The 16,244-nt window shown below is 39.5% G+C and overlaps 1 protein-coding gene across 4 annotated transcripts in view; it reads right to left on the bottom strand.

Annotated features, from left to right (window-relative positions):
* adam22 (ADAM metallopeptidase domain 22) overlaps positions 1-16,244 on the bottom strand; it is a 60,375-nt gene that overhangs the window by 26,161 nt on the left and 17,970 nt on the right. For all 4 annotated transcript variants that reach the window (XM_017309539.1, XM_017309540.1, XM_008431664.2 and 1 more), the window contains exons 4-6: positions 11,288-11,354; positions 7,429-7,511; positions 2,802-2,865 (exon numbers count right to left, since the gene is read on the bottom strand). In XM_017309539.1, the coding sequence (XP_017165028.1) occupies positions 2,802-2,865; positions 7,429-7,511; positions 11,288-11,354 (214 nt within the window). The remainder of the gene's footprint in view (positions 1-2,801; positions 2,866-7,428; positions 7,512-11,287; positions 11,355-16,244) is intronic.

Raw genomic sequence — 16,244 nt, 5'->3', positions numbered from 1 at the left:
CTCTTGTTACCTTCAAGTGATTGAGCTGAAATTTAGAAACCTTGAAACCTTAAAGATTGTTTTCTAATTCCTCCCTGATGCCTTGACTGACTGAATGCTATCCAATCTATATCTATATATTAAACACAACTCGCAATAAATGAAGCACAGCATAAAAAAATCATCAAAATTGGAAAAGCTTTTGTCCTGGCACACATGAATTCATCCTGACACGTTGCCCATCCCCCCCTTCTTCCACAGTCACCCACTCATCCATTCAATCTCCCACATATTTTAGGTACTGCTGAAAAAACAATCCTAAAACATCTAGGACTCTAGTTGCACATCTTTCTAAGCATCTAAATGAACATTGAGAAGCCAAAACTCACTTCCTTCTCTGCTACTACTTTATTTTAGGGTTCAAGGTTCATTATATTCACTTTGATTACAAATAAAGTGTTTATGTTGGTTTTTTTGTAGCATATGAACCACCCTGAACATCTTTATCAGAGCAGGAACATCTGAATAAAATACCATAGTTTACTGTGTCTTATTCTTTGTTCCTCAGCTCGTCAGTCAGAGCCAATAATCCCAGTTCAAAAAGATAAACGCAGCGCACAGCCTCAGCAGGCAGGGTGTAAACGGCGGAGATTAGGGGTCGGCACAGATGGCTTTCATATGCTGGCGTAAGGAGACGCGGGGGTGGGGTCTCGGTTGCCACGGGAGACAGCACCTCAAACAGCCCGGCGGCTCATGAATACAAAAGCAGTGAGATGTAACATGCTTTTCATTCACACCGCTTGTGAATGTGTGAATGAACGGGAGCTGGTTGAGCTACATGAACTTGGCCCCGGGTCACAGGGAAGCCCTTATCTCCATTTTTGTTTTTCATCCTGTCAGCATCACTATTATTCCCAGCTTGTGCTCACATAAACTGTATATCATTTGGCACCCAATGCAACCCCCCCCAACCCAAAAAACCCCCAAAACACCACCACCAGCCCCCCATCGGCACACTCCTTTCCAACCATCACCCTCTCGTCTTCAGTGCCTGCTTTCTGCTTCCATCTCTTCCTCTGATCAACATACAGCATAAACAGAATAACAAAGGAGACAATAATGCACGCAAAATAAGCAATAATATGTTTTTTTTTCTTATTTTGTCACAGTGATACATCAGTGAATTGATATAAATATGTAAAACAAAACATTTACGGATCAAAGATGAGTGTTTTAGCTTGAATCTCACAAAGAACAATGAGAGACTCAGAATAATTTCAAAATCTTATTTTAGTGAACCCTTTTTCCATGTTCAGTGCAGAAAATTACATACCAAGTTCAAAAACTGAAATGTTAACCATACTAAAAGACAAATAAACTCAAAATGTGCTTTCCAGTGTGTTTCAGTGTGCATGAAACTAAGCTGATGTTTGCTATGAAAAGGTTTCTTTTTTTTTTTCAAAAGAAATTAGGATCATGTCAAACAAAAACAAACCAAACCACAATTATTTTAAAACTACTGTTATATTAATTAAAGTCATGTTGCATTTATGTCAATAAAATTCTCATCTTAAACAAATGCATTTAATTAATGTTTATAATCTCAAAAATATTTCATATAAATCCATAAACCGTAAAGACAAACCACAACTAAACACTGCTAATCCTCACGCTTCTTTACAGATACATTAAATACAAACACCAGATTTGCATCTTATTTCTCATTGAAGTCTTAAAGGAGGCACTTTTTAGGTTTCACCAGTGATGTAAACACAGGAGGGGGGGCAAACATGAATGAATGATGAAAGGACAGAACATGTGGTGCTTCCTGCAGACCAGCATCAAAATATATTTTCCACGTTGTTCCAGCATAAGAGCATCATGTTCTCAGCTGCTGGACTAAAAGTTTGCATATTACTAAATATTATAATGTGCTGCTGCTAGCCACTTGGACGCCCCAAGTAGGAAGACTTTGTGGTTTTTTATTTACCCACCGGTCACTTGGTGTCCTACGGATGTGACTGAGCGACGGGACTGGTAGTGTGTTTACAGACAGAAAATTGAGCTGAAGGGCTTTTCTGAGGCCTTTTTTAATTATGTTTCGTGTAACTTTTTCTGCCTTGATGGTGGAAGGCCAGAAGGATTTACCATATGGTCAGCTGGACTCATGCTGACTCTGTGTTTCGATCCCACTGAGGTTTTGTTTAAATGTGCTGGCTGTTTTTCTATTTCTGGAACAGACGCAGTTAATGGTACGTCCCAGAACTAGCAGGGTTTGCATTTACTGCCGTTACTAACTGATAACGAGGCATTTTGTTTAATGTCAAACTAGCACAACTGTGCAACCAGATTAGACTGAACAGGCACTTAACATCAATGTGCTTAAAAGAAGTGAGAAAAGCTCTAAAAGCTTACAAAAGCTTTTATTTCCATGCACCTAAATCCATGGAACATCATGACCTCTACCAACAACGGAAAACTGAAAGCTGAAATTGAATCAAAAGATGATTCAACTAAATAGTAGTTTGAAAAATGTTATCGAGGTTTTCTCTATCGGATTTGTTTTTCTGTTGAATTTTACAAGATATGCTTATAAACCTTTGAGATGATTACTATGGTCTAATTGATTTATGTCATAAAAACCCAGGATTGCTACAGTTGTGTGTAGATTCTTAAGAGTTCTTGTAAATCTGCTCCAAACCTGTTTATGTACCACAGTTATGTCCCAGCTGGACGTAAAGAGATGTGAGGAAAACAAATGAACAGTCTTGAGTGAACCGAGCCGTCTCCACAGTACATATGTGGGTTTAAAGAGCACTTACGCTGTTGTTGGCCTGTCCTCCAGGTTCAATCATGTAGGTGTGATTGCCATCGAAAAACATCCCACTGAAAAAGAGAAGGAGGAGGGTGAGGAGAGGGCAGCAATACCGAGTTTCTGGGGTTTTATTCGTCATTATTAATGCCAGTGTGATGGATTAGTCATTTCAGTGCTTGCTCAAGAGGTTTAATGTGCTGCTGGGTCACTTTGAAGAATTAAACCTATGAGATTTCCCTCGTAACGACATTTTAAAACGCTCTACAGCAAAACAAATGTTGCCTTTTCTTCGGATATTTCTTTGTTTGTAAACCAGGTGGTGAGAAAAAGTAAATGCTATGTTACAGATTTATTCTGTTTTTGTGGGGGGGTTTTTCTCACACTCAAATATTTAAGATAATTTTACCGTGAGACAAAGATAACATGAGAAAATGCAATTTTTAAATGGTCAGGTGTTTTTAGAAGAAAAAGGCTATCCTAACAAACTTGCTTCTACTTGAGAATATAACTCCCTCCTTTGTTAAATCATAACTGTGATTAATAACCACAATGTTTAGAAAGTAAAATCAATTTCACCAGCTACACGAGTTGGCTGACTGTTGCCAAAACTTTAGAAAAAAAAATCAAAACCTGTTTGAAAACATAAGGAAAACTAGAAAATATTTAAAAGCAATGACAGAAGGGAAAGAAATTCAAGAACAGATAAAGTAATTTATGTATTTGTGTGGAAAGTGTTGCTAAACCATTTCCAGCAAGAGCCATTATCCAAAAATGGAGAAATTACTCCAAGAGCAGATTAAATACTCATCAAAACAGAACCCAGAACAAACCTGAGGCGTCGCATTCATCAGTAAAGGTCGGAGTTCAAGATCCAACAACAAGAATTTTTTTTTAGCATTTACAGTGGAGTTCTAAGAAGAAAACAAGTGCTGAGACAAACTAACACAAGCGTCAACCTTGTGTTATGGGCTGGATCAGAACTGATCCAGCCCATAACTATGGTGGCCTAGTTAAAGTCCAGACAAACCAGACTTTTAACAATCAAATCTGATAGATCTGATAAATAAGGTATTAAATCAATTGTGCAAAGAGGAGTGGGCCAAAATTCAAAAACAGCTCGAAATAAGTACCGAGGCGGTGCTGAAATTATTCTTCAGTCCAACTCTGCAACACCATTTAACTAAAAATGAGAAGATGTTGCTGTTCAGAATATGCAATAAAACCAAAGTGTCTTTTACACATTAAACAAGACAAAGCAGAGACAGTGAAACTGTCAACGGAGTTTAATGTAGAAAACCGAACAAAGCAGCAACACACAGACACACACGAGCCTCGTCATCACACACTGAAAACCATACAGAAAAATGATTAATCAGTTTGACTTTAAGCTGACGGGTGAAGGACTTCTGCGTGTCGCGTCCTTATGAGTAAATGTGCTCACCATCAGACAGCAGCCTTTAATTAGCTTTATCTGGAGCTTTTAGCAGATTGTTCAGGTCAAACTGTGAAGTCAGGAGGGTCAAAACGCTGCAGGGACACACAATCTATCTCCTTACTCTCAGGCTGTTTCATCCTCTCTGACCTCCGGCTCACCTTCAGCACAAACATACTCTCTGTCCGGGGCCAACAATGCACTTACGATAAACACGGACAGATTTATTTAGTGGGACCATGAGGTTAAATCTCTAACTTCATGCTACCAAATGTGAAATAAATATTAAACCAGCCAGTTAAATATTTAGTGTAAAACTTAAACTAAATGAGTGAATAGCATGGTGAATATTTGGCTGAACAATGAATCCCTATTTTGTTTTTTCTGGATAAATAACCCAAATTAATGCTGTTATTTATTTATTTATTTATATGTTTTTACTTTATTACAGTACCTAAAGAACTAGAGCCAGTCTTCAAGCCTTTTGTGACGTCACCAGGAGCAAGTACATGTGGAAACTTGCTTTTGGGAGGGTATATTTTATCTTGGCTAAGTAAAAAGTTGCAACATAACAAACACAAAAACTGTCCAAAGTGAAGACAATGAAAACTGAGGTCCAAAGTTAAGACAGGACGTAGTGTAAAATATGTGCTTGTTGCATTAAAATGAAAACAGCTGTTGTCAATTAAAAATAAATATATCTGAGATAATATTAAAGCCTATTGTTTTAGATATCCTTTTAGTCAAGATGTTCTACTAATGTCGTCTTCATGTTAAGTGAAGCCTATTGAAACCCAGATAAAGGTTTTTGTGTGTGTGTGTGTGTGTGTGTGTGTGTGTGCGCGTGTGCGTGCGTGTGTGTGTGTGTGTGAGAAAGAGAGAGAGACGAAGAGGTAGAGACAGAGGAGGAAACATTTGGAGGAGAGAACAGAATGTATAAAATGATACTCAGGATGGAGGAAACACCTCTGACAGCGCTGTACACGGCCGGCTTATATATTTGTTTTCATTTCCATAAAAGCAGCAAAAGATTTTCATGTTATTGCCTCGCATGTCCTAAATATGCTCAGTTTGTGGAATGCTTAAAATTTGATTAATTCATAGCCTGTGTTTTCATTATAGCACACGCACCATTACATAATTTGCTGTGCCATAGTCCCATGAAATATGCAAACGTGACTCCAGGCCTGAGCTCTGCTGCTCAGCCTAATCAGCAGGTAGGAAAAATACCTCAGACATTCGCAATAATTAGCTGAAATGACATGTTTGCTCTGAATGTTTTGGCTTATTTAGCCTGACTTTGTGACGAAGAGGGACACGATGAGTAGAAACAAGCTTTGATAGATGTGGAGTGGGAATCGTAATGTTTCAGGAGACGACTGAAGGCGATAATTAGTGTGAACTCTCGACAATGTGAAAATGAGTGTGTTAAATACTCACTGTTGGGCTATCAAAGAATTCATTAAAATGTTATTTTCTTCATCTCAAGCCTTTCATTTGGAACTAAAGCAAGATTTACAAAGAACTAATCACTGTTATTCAGAATAACGCCACACGCCTTGCAAAAACCATTCGTTCACGTTTAATGTTTTCACACTTTTTTTCAACCAAAACTTTCAGTAAATTTTATTGGGATGGAGCAACACAAAGAGGCATCTGATTTATAACTGGAAGAAAATAAAGCACTTTTATTTACAAATAAAAATCAGAAGTTGTGTAGAAAATATGTACTGCCACTGATGCTGCAAGTCTTTGGGTTTTGTCGGCACCTGCTTTGAACATTTAGACACAGAAGTTTTTGCCCCATATTCTTAGGAAAACAGCTCAAGCTCAGTCTGATTTTATGGAGACTGTCTGTGATCCCATCGATTTTTGATTGGATTAAAGTTTGAACAGCACAAATAAGTATTGCACAACTAAATACTGAAGGCTGGATCCTTCTAGCACATGAATATGCTTTGAGGTAAAACATTTGATATGTTTAGGTTCATTGTCCTGCTGGAAGGTGAACATAAAACTGCTCCGTATTTAGATCCATCTTTCCATCTGTTCTGACCAACTTTCTTGTCCTCGCACAAGAAAAGCGTCCTGCATCATGATGCTGCCACCACCGTGTTTTCCCATGGGGATGATGTGTTCAGAGTGATGTGCAGTGTAGGTTTTCTGCAACAAAGCATTTTGCGTGCAGATCAAAACAATCTATTTTGATCAGAACCAATTCTTCCACATTTTCTATGCATGGCTTTCTTTCCCTGCAGTGGTTTTCTTCTCGTGTCTCTTCTACTGAGGCCAGATCTGAGGAGTTCAAAAATATTAGATGTTTTTCTGCGTTCTCCCAACCGAGCTGTGGATTTGTGCAAATCCTTCAGACTTACTGTGAACCTCTTCATTGTTTCCCCTATCAGCGCGCTCTTTGTTTGTTCTTTCGGTTTAGGTGAATGTCCAGGCCTTGACAGCTTTTTTGATGTCAAGATGAACTGAACAGTTTTATGTAAGTGGTTCTAAGCTTGAGATACGTTTTTCTAACCTAACTTTGTTTTAAACTTCTCTAAAACTTTGTTAAATAATGCTCTCCAACAACCTCCAGCTGGATTTCTACGGAGGTTAAATCACACTCTGCTGATTAATACAATTACTTCTGAATGGAGGTGATCGAATTTGATTTTATTTTGGGGTATCAGAGTAAAGGGGGATCACTACAATTGCATGTCAAGCTTTTTTGATTTTCATTTCTCACAAAATTTACAAAACCTTCCACTTTGCAATTTGATGCTACTTTTTGTTGGTCATTTACACACACTGCTAATAAGTTTGTGGTTATAACCTGACAAAGTGTTGATTTACAAATAAACGGTTTGTGCACCAACCATGTACAAGCAGAAGACTCTGACTTAGAGTACAACATGTACTCCTCCCAAAAGGCCTCGCTTTTCACTCTTCTCTTGAACAGAGCACCGCTTTCAAGCAGGAATGCTAAAAATACCAACATTAGGAAGAAGAAAGAGCAGTGGAGGGAAAAGAGGAGAGGAAGAAGTAGCCGTCTGTGCGAATGATAACCCTTTTAACACAAAATGCAGACAGGCAGTAACGGCTGGAGAAAACTAATTACATTGACCTGATGAGGCAGGAAGACCTGAACCTGAACACACAGAGGGAGCAACATTAGCAGGGAAAAAGTTACGTCCACGGCGTTTATACTCACTGCAGTCCGTGGCAGGTGGAGAGCGCCGCGAAGGAGCGAGGCGCGTCTCTGACCCTCCCCTGGTAGTAGCAGTGCTCTCCTCCCTGCGTGCAAAACACAGTCGGGTTACGTTCGAAGGCATGGCGCCGACTCAAACCTTCCAGACATCTTGTTACCGCCTTCCAACAAGAGCGATTAATCACACTGATTTTCAAAACACGTGAGCGTAAACGTGACGCTGTGTTGATCTGTGCCTCAACACTTTCACATGATCCCATCTGTGGAATAACACGCTATCTGTCAGCTTCTCCAAACTATGAGCCTCCATGCCAGGTCCTCTGTAATGTGTTTTCCATCTCCACCAGAAATTTCTCCATCCTCCTGTGTGTGAGTGTGCATGTTGTTGAGCATAAACATACACTTATTGTCTGCAGATGAGTTTGATGTCTAAGTGCTCTTCTGCCCTTCTCCTGCTCCATTTCTTGCTGCCTACCAGCCATTAGACAGGAAGCTTTTATCAGAGGATCAATTACTGCTCTAAAGTCTAACCCTGTGGACACCAGCAGACGTTCTTCCTCATCCAGACCTCTTACTGTCCCTCAATTGTGTCTCATATGGCTTTGTGAAAGAAATATGCATGTAAGCATTTGCATGCAAAAAAAAGCGTCAGTGAAGACTTGGATTTATTATCACTCTACAAGTTCATCAGTACTTTGCAGATCAGACCTTTGTGCAGGCAGACTGCTAAGTTTACTTGTGTTGTTTTTGAATAACATTTAAATTAGTTTGATGTTCTGAAACGCTGGAATGTGACAAACATGCAAACACTGTTTTTACAACACTGCTCGTGCTTCTACCCATAGAGGCTGTAGAGTTGGTGTCAACAGTTTCCACCTTCATTGGTTCCCTGTAAATAAAATGCTGCTTACATAATAGTTGGAGTTTAAAGTTTTGACGAGAAGACGAGCTCTGTTCTGTCTAAACACCTGGAGAGTCACAGGAATACACAGTCAGATTAGATATGTCCTAGTAAAAATAGGTGTATTATGTTTTTTTATTTTAGTTTATGGCATCACGGCTCCACAGAGGACTGCACAATAAAATAATTGAGACATGAAGGATTTCAAAGAAGCAACAAGCATCTTGTTAGAAAACCATAAAGTATATGTGCTTTTAAACAGGCCTTGGGAATAAATGTGTTAATAAAGAAGTCTTCATGAGGATAATTGAGTATGAATTAAAGACTCTGGAGCTCGTCTACATAAATTTGGTTCAGTAAACCAAAAAACTTCAAGTTATTTCATTGTCTTTCTTGTTCCCCTTCAATCAGTGGCAATTACACTTACAATGTAAAACAAGCAGGGAATAAATTCTCATTTATAACACGAGTGAAACTTGCAAAAATAAAGCAATACTTTATAGCAACAAGATGGAAAGACATCCATACAGACAGAAATTTTGAGTCAATATATAAGATGGAAGGGAATCTGAAAGTCATTCAGATGAACCTAAAACTGCAGATGAAGAGGAAGGAGGTTGTTGAAGGCACAGAAAATGTGCGCAAAATCATAAAAACAGAGCAGGCTATTTATAAGTGATGCTGTGCTCCACTATCCCAGAGTCTCTCCTCTTCCTGTCGTACTGAACCTTCTGCTCCACTTCTCATCAGAAGAGGAGAAACCAAATGGGGAACGTTCACCATGTGCACATTTACCATGTCGCTAAGCTGCTCAGACCTGGGATCTCCTTGTTCCACCACAAATAAGTAATCAAATAAAATGCACAGCTAAGCATTTAAGGCTGGACACTGGATGTGGGTAATAAAACACAACACATAATAAAACAAAATCACCTCCAGCAGCTCTTTTAAATGCTTCCCATACAAACTTCACTTACATTAAGCATCATGTAGAGCTTTAAAAACAGCAGCAAGTCATTTTAACATGTGATTAGGCTTAATTTACAATAAATACTCTTCAATAATAATGACAAGAGTAATTAATAATTAGTTTATCAGTGTGAAATCATGTTTCCAGTAACTTGTACATCCATTAATTCTCTGAAATAATTAATATGTTGTAGTAATACCTGTTTTGTTTACGCAGAGAAAATGCATCTTGAAGGACAACCATTCTATATGATATAATGAATATGATATAATATTAATATTAAAGAAAGAAAACTGTAACCAGAAAAGGAAAGTTTTTATCATTTCCATCCTTCCTGTAGCAAAACAGATTAAAAATCCTTCTAAAGGTTTGTGAGAAAACGTTGTGTGCCGTGATGAACGCCGTGATCCGCCCTGAGCTAACTGCATTAAATACAACTTCTGGACTCCTGATAGCACATTTAACAGGATGGCACTCTGTCTCATATCGGATGCCGTACCGGAGCAGAACAAATCCTGGCCCGGATCTATCAAAGCAGCGGCTGATGGACACGTTGACCTTTACACGCCACACACAAACACAGGAGGCTTGTCTCGAGTTAACCTCCTTGAAAGCAGACATTTAAAACGGAAAGAGGTGTTGCTTTTTGTTCAGCCAGAAAGAAAACTCTTTCTCCTCTGGACATTCATCGGCAACGTGAATTAATTCACCGCTTTATATCGACTATTATAATTACCGGTGGCCATATTTTACTAGATCTGTTGACTTAATTTGGATCATTCTCTCTAAAACATCTGATATTACCACTAATCTGCTGCTTAGCCGAGGAAATCCTGAGCATTATGAATCCTCACCCACTTACAGAGCGGTGTCACATAACATCTGAGTGGGCGTCCTGTAACTGAGCAGTGTAGATTTCACTGGATTATCGCAGCAATCTTAATCTGGTTTCAGAGTAGCTGAAGGTTTAAGCTACAGCCGACAATCTCTAGAAATTCACAGTTCATCCATGACACTGTAAAGACACTCGTAAAAATTGCCTTTTTCTTCAGACTCTGTGTGAAGTTTTCTACTTTAGCTTTGTTGTGACAGAACAGATGTTTCCTGGTTTTTCTTTTTCAAGGAGAGCGTGTTTTCTGAAAGCGTTCTGCTCGTTTATTTGCTTCAACGTACAGAGAGTTACTGGGTTTATTGATCCGACAAATAAGTAACATGAGAGGCTGGCAGATATTTTTTGAAAATGCAATATGCAAATAGTCTCCATGGATCCCTTGCCAGATGTTTGGTGCAACAAGTTTGACTTTAAGTTTACATTTCATTTCATTTGGATTTTCTCTGATTTAACAGGGTCAATATCAGGCATATATTCTCAACTAATACTTGGATAAATGTCCTCTAGCGAGCTGGAGGAAAACTTCATGCTTTCTTTAGCCATCCCATTAGCAAAATACAAGCTTCTGAAATGTTTTTAGGTAGTTTAATGACCCATTTGTTTAAAAGCCCCTAGCCGACCTCTCCATAGGAAACTTTAAGCATTTTGGAGAGCTGGATATCCCTATTTTTTGTGGCCAAAGATCCAGTCACAGCAATGCAAAAGTCCTTGTTGACAACAACAAAAAGCAACTGTTGTTTCTGCACCTTCCTGAGGGACATTCATTGAAAATATGAGTGGGGGTGTATGTAAATATTTGATATCCAATAATATGTGTCCAACATCTTAATTTTAAACTTCATTGTAATTGTTTGGTGTGTTTTCAAGGGTTCAAATGCATCTCTGAGTGTCTACAATAACTGATGGTGAGTGTATGCAAACGCCTGAGGATCACTGATAAACAAAGTGAGCATTTTGATCATTGGCTTTGCAATTATATTAGAAAGAATGGGGAATTATCAAAACAAAAGCAAAACTTCAAAGGAAATTTTGAGCTGATAGCTGTGGTTCACATCCCAGCTGCACATTAATGTAGTGAGAATGATTTTTATTATCTTACATTGGTGACGACGATCTTCCCATTCTCTGATAAATGCCTCTCCTGATATCCCGAAGACAGGAGATCGCTGTGAAGAGAAAAGGGGAGAAAGAAAAAAGTAAAGTTTTGCTCTGTGGCTTAGGCATGCTCAAGTTTTACAGTACAACTATAAGTGTGCCTAATTATGACCCGCAACAAGTGACAACTCTATTTCCAGCTAACAAAACCTACATAAAAATAATTATAAAGGTCTAGGCTCTAAGAAAAACGTTATGTAAGAATGCGTGTGAGTCGCTATCAGAGGAAAGGAGGGACAAACCAAGGTCAATAAGTGGGAGAGGAAGCCGAAAAGGCAGAATGAGAGAGAGGCAGGAAATAAACTGAGAGGGAAAAGGAGAGAGAGAGAGAAAGAGAGAGAAAGAGGGAGAGAGAGAGAGAGAGAGAGTGTGGCATAAATAAGTAGAAATTGGACTGCGTGTGCGCTTTCTTAGCAGAGCTGGACCAAAGCATCCCAGTGGAGATCCACCCCGCAGGTCCAAACCGAGACAGAGATGAATGAGCTTCACTGCTCACACACACACACCCACGCGCACTCAGGAATGCAGCATAGTAATCAGGATTTCTCCTGTCTTCAGTACGTATCCCATTGTTTCTGAATTGCTTTGGTGATGTGAAGGCAGAGACGATGTCAAGGTTGCTGATATAAAACTGAGGAGCTTTCAAAATCCTTCTTAGTGGCCTGAAGAAACCCGCATTGTTAACAGCGATCTATGTGCCCTGCTAGCTATTTTGTAGTCTCACAACCAAGTGATGCTTGCAAACCCATAAAATGTGCAGCTGAGAAAAGGTCTGAATGTCACTCTCAAGCTGCTGGATGCACTCTGTGACATGGCTCTCCGCAGCCGAAAATAAACATTATCAGAAAGGTATTAATAGACAGTTGATCCACAAAACTGCATTTACAGCAGAAACAAACTTCACTCAGGACCCCGGCCTTGTTTCTGCCGTCCTTTCAAGTCGTATATAAACAGATTAACTAAAGTGACAGGACAAGCTTCAAGCCTTTATCGCATCTTCTTTAGGGTACAATATCTGCATCCATCCATCCATTTTCTTGACACCCTTGTCCCTCAGTGGGGTCGGGAGGGTTGCTGGTGCCCATCTCCAGCTAACGTTTCGGGCGAGAGGCGGGGTTCACCCTGGACAGGTCGCCAGTCTGTCGCAGTAGAGTACAATATATGTATATATATTTTTAATGTTTTTGTTGATCTTTCATTGCTTTGGTGCCTGCAGGTCATTAATAATGCAGCAGTCAAACATCTATTTTTCTTGGATAATACATTCAGGTCCAAAAGCAAATAGGATGAAACTTTTTTTAGTGCTGAAATAAACAGATAGTCATTTTAAATCTCTGCAAAATATTGTTTTTAAAGTTTTTCAGCTCTGATTGGATGGAAATTCTCTTTCTTTCAGAGCTTATTTATCTGTTTTTTTGTTCAGTTGGGTTATGTTCCAAATAAATAGTATTCACTAATAGCTGATTTACTGAAGACAACCAGCAGATGTTGTGTCTTAACCTGCCAAGAGTGTTAATCATTCAGTTCAAACAAACAGTGTGTGCAAAGGCCAATATGGAACTTGAACATGTGAGGGTCAAGAATGACAACATCTTAGGCATCACTTATGTTTTTTATATAAATAAACTAATTTATATAAAGCAGAAAACATTTTTTTTCAAAAAGAGCTTTATTTACCCCAAAAAGCAAATTACATGTATAGATATCATCCAGATATCTATAAGAAGTGCATTTGGATAGTGATGCTGCGGGCCAGAAGGCTCTCCAGCACCAGTGAAAAAGGCCTCTGACCAAAGACCTTGAAATCGAGGTTGTGATCTTTGTTAATTTGAGAGATTTGATCCGTGAATAAACAAACTCTGCTTTTTAGTGCAGTTTTTCATATTTAATACTTCATACTTCTACACAAAGGAGGCCAATAAATGTGGATGGACGCTTTAATTATTTGAAAAAAAATGTTTTCAAAGTTACAGAGGAGACAAAATGTCATATCAGCATCAAAGCTCTAACACAAAAGCACTCGCCTACAAAAGATGAGCTTGCTCTCTGCACTAATGGGCAGTTTGCTGTTGCAATAAAAAATAAGTGGATGAAGAGAGGAGAAGTGGACGAATCATAAACAGAGGAGTAATCGCCAGAGGGGATTGCAGAGGTGAGATTTGAAAAAATAAACTCTGAATATGGAGTTCAGGTCTGATACGGGAATCTTAACATGCTCTGCTATTAGACTATTTTTAAAGATCAGACCGAAAATCAGACTAACATCCACAGCACAACTTAGAGACTTTACGTATATCAAGACGGCATAAAGTCCGTTCAGAGCAAACATATGCTTCTGTGATGAAGACGTCTGATGGGCACGACTCTTTGTTCTGCTCGGATGTGTGTTTAAGATTCGGAGCCTGTGATCTTCATCCAGACTCACGCTGAGCTCAGACACGGGGGGTTCAGGGACGCATCGCAGCGAGGCAGAGACACCAGAGGTTTGCTAACGGAGGGCGCCGATAACAGATTTCAGCTCTAATTGTTGTGGGATTTAAATAATTCACGTGACAGACGAACAAGCAAAGGAGAGCCTCCACACACACACACACACACACGCACACACACACGCACACACACATACATACACACACATCTCCCTCCCCTTCTTGTTAACATGAGTTCACGCGTGAAGAAAAACAAGAGCACATGCTGCTCTTTGGAGTTTTGCTCTCACATGAAAAAAAAAAAAATCAAAGATACCTGTTTACTGCTAACACAACTCTGTGCAGAAATCTTGAGTCATTTTCAGATTTCTTTATGTTTTGCTTCCAAGGTGAAACATTTTTTCACAATCTTTTATAAATTGGTCATTCCTCAGAATTTCTAAGGTATTTATTTTAACAGTGCAGATTTTGATAGCATATTTTACTCATTTATAAACCACCAGTATCTTTCAGAAAAATATTTCAGAGCTGCTCTTAAAAGTGTGCATAAGCCCCTGTCAAAATGCCAGGCCTTTGCAAATTAAACAAGGTGGAGTTCAGATGTTTTCATGAGATAGTTCTGACTTTTCAACATTTGCATCATTTAGCTGATAGAGGTTTCTACATTAGAAAAAACAAATCCTGTTTTCTTTTTAAGCCTAAACTGTGGAGTACGGTTGTCAGAAAGCAAAAATCTCCCAAACCCTGCAGGAGAATGTGTGTTACTATCAGAGTATCTTCTTGGAAGCAAAAAGTACAGAAGCAGAAGTGGAGGTATAAAACATTCTCGTGGTCGTAAACGCTGCTCTTATTTATTCGACCTGCATCATGTCTGAGTGGACCAGATATGCTGCTGAAACTAGTTTCTTCCTCACTTAGTGTTTGTTACGGTCTCCCTTTGGCTCACTTCTCTTTTAAATCATCTTTTTATCCTCCGCTGTAGCGGAAAGGACTTCTCGTTGCTCTGTTGCTGCAGCAGCATCTGTTGGAATCTCGGGGTCCAGCTGTCAGTCGGACCCCAAGGAGATTTCAGAGCCGGATCCTCAGATGTTCCACGCTCACCGTACAATATGTCAAATCTCACTGAGCAGTCAGAGAGGAGATTTTTCTTTTTTTTTATGCTTTGGTTTTAACAAGTCTATATACAAAAACACGCAAAAAATCAGCGATAAAGCTTCAACTTTAGGAAACGTCTTCCTTATTTCACCCTAAATGGCTTTTCTAAAAGGTAAAAACTGACTCAAGCAGTGACAGCACAGAGTCCATCTGGCTGTCAGTGCCTTCAAACGTCATTAAATCTTTTTGTTGTAAGCAGCTCTGGGCAAAGAAATCTACAGTGACAGCATAGCTTGATCTCCTGAAATGACTTTATCTCTCTCACACACACACACATTGTGTATTTTTATATCTTAACAGGGACTTTGCATTGACTTCCATTCATGTTTCATTAATTTCTGCCGCCTAAACCTAACTTAAACTCAATTAACACTTTAGTCATGAATCCAAACTCAAAACCAGCATTTCTTCTTATGGGACCATAAGGAAAAGTGAGATTTTTTTTTTAAATGGGCCTTACAGTGTATCAAATACAAGGCCACACACACACATTACATTTTTTGTTTTGCTCTACGATTCCTCTCACGGTCTGTGTCGCCAAGCGCCGCTTTGCCGCTGGGATGGAAAAACAGCACAAAAAGGCCACCCTGGCAGGATGTTCATGCTTGAGTAGAAGTGGACTGGCAGCAGAGTTGCTCAGCGGGCTTTTCGTTGCTTTCCCACACTCTTTTCAAAGACTCTGCTTAATAAACACACGATCACAAATCACACAAACGGCGGCAGCAAGAATTAGGAAAAAATAAGGGAATCTTGAACATGTGCATCCTCTGTAATGATTAAATCAGTCTCTTGACATGGATTTATCATTTAAGCTGACAATAAAATGGCAGTGCCACACAAAGGACTGTGCATGCGCTGTGTCAGGGGTCCCTAATGAGGACGGGTGGGTGCCAAATAAGAGGAGGTCAAAGGCAAAGGAGGACTGAGAATGAAGCACAAGGTTGACGCAGCAAGACCGGGGAAGCAAGAGAAATAAGAACGTGAAAGGGATTGAAGAGGAGGAGCAAAGAGGCCTTTCTTCAGAGAAAAAGCTGCAGCTGCTTTCACCTGCACCACCACCAGCCCCCCAACCCTTCTTCTGACAACCTCCCCCCCGCCCCCCTCTCGAGGCCTCATTAAGGGTCTCCAGGCTGTAATTCATTCACTCTCCAATCACTTATTGGTTGTGCAATTCCACCAGCAGACCAACGGGAATTCTGCTCTTGTTGCAGAGGGAATACTTTAGCTCACAAACAAGAAACAGGGAGGCAAAAATGACTAAAACTAAACACAAACATTCCATCGTCCTTCTGGGCAGCCATGACTTCAGTCCATATC

Source organism: Poecilia reticulata, linkage group LG16 (genome assembly GCF_000633615.1).
Source record: "Poecilia reticulata strain Guanapo linkage group LG16, Guppy_female_1.0+MT, whole genome shotgun sequence".
NCBI lineage: Eukaryota > Metazoa > Chordata > Actinopteri > Cyprinodontiformes > Poeciliidae > Poecilia > Poecilia reticulata.
This window is presented reverse-complemented; position numbering and strand designations above follow the sequence as displayed.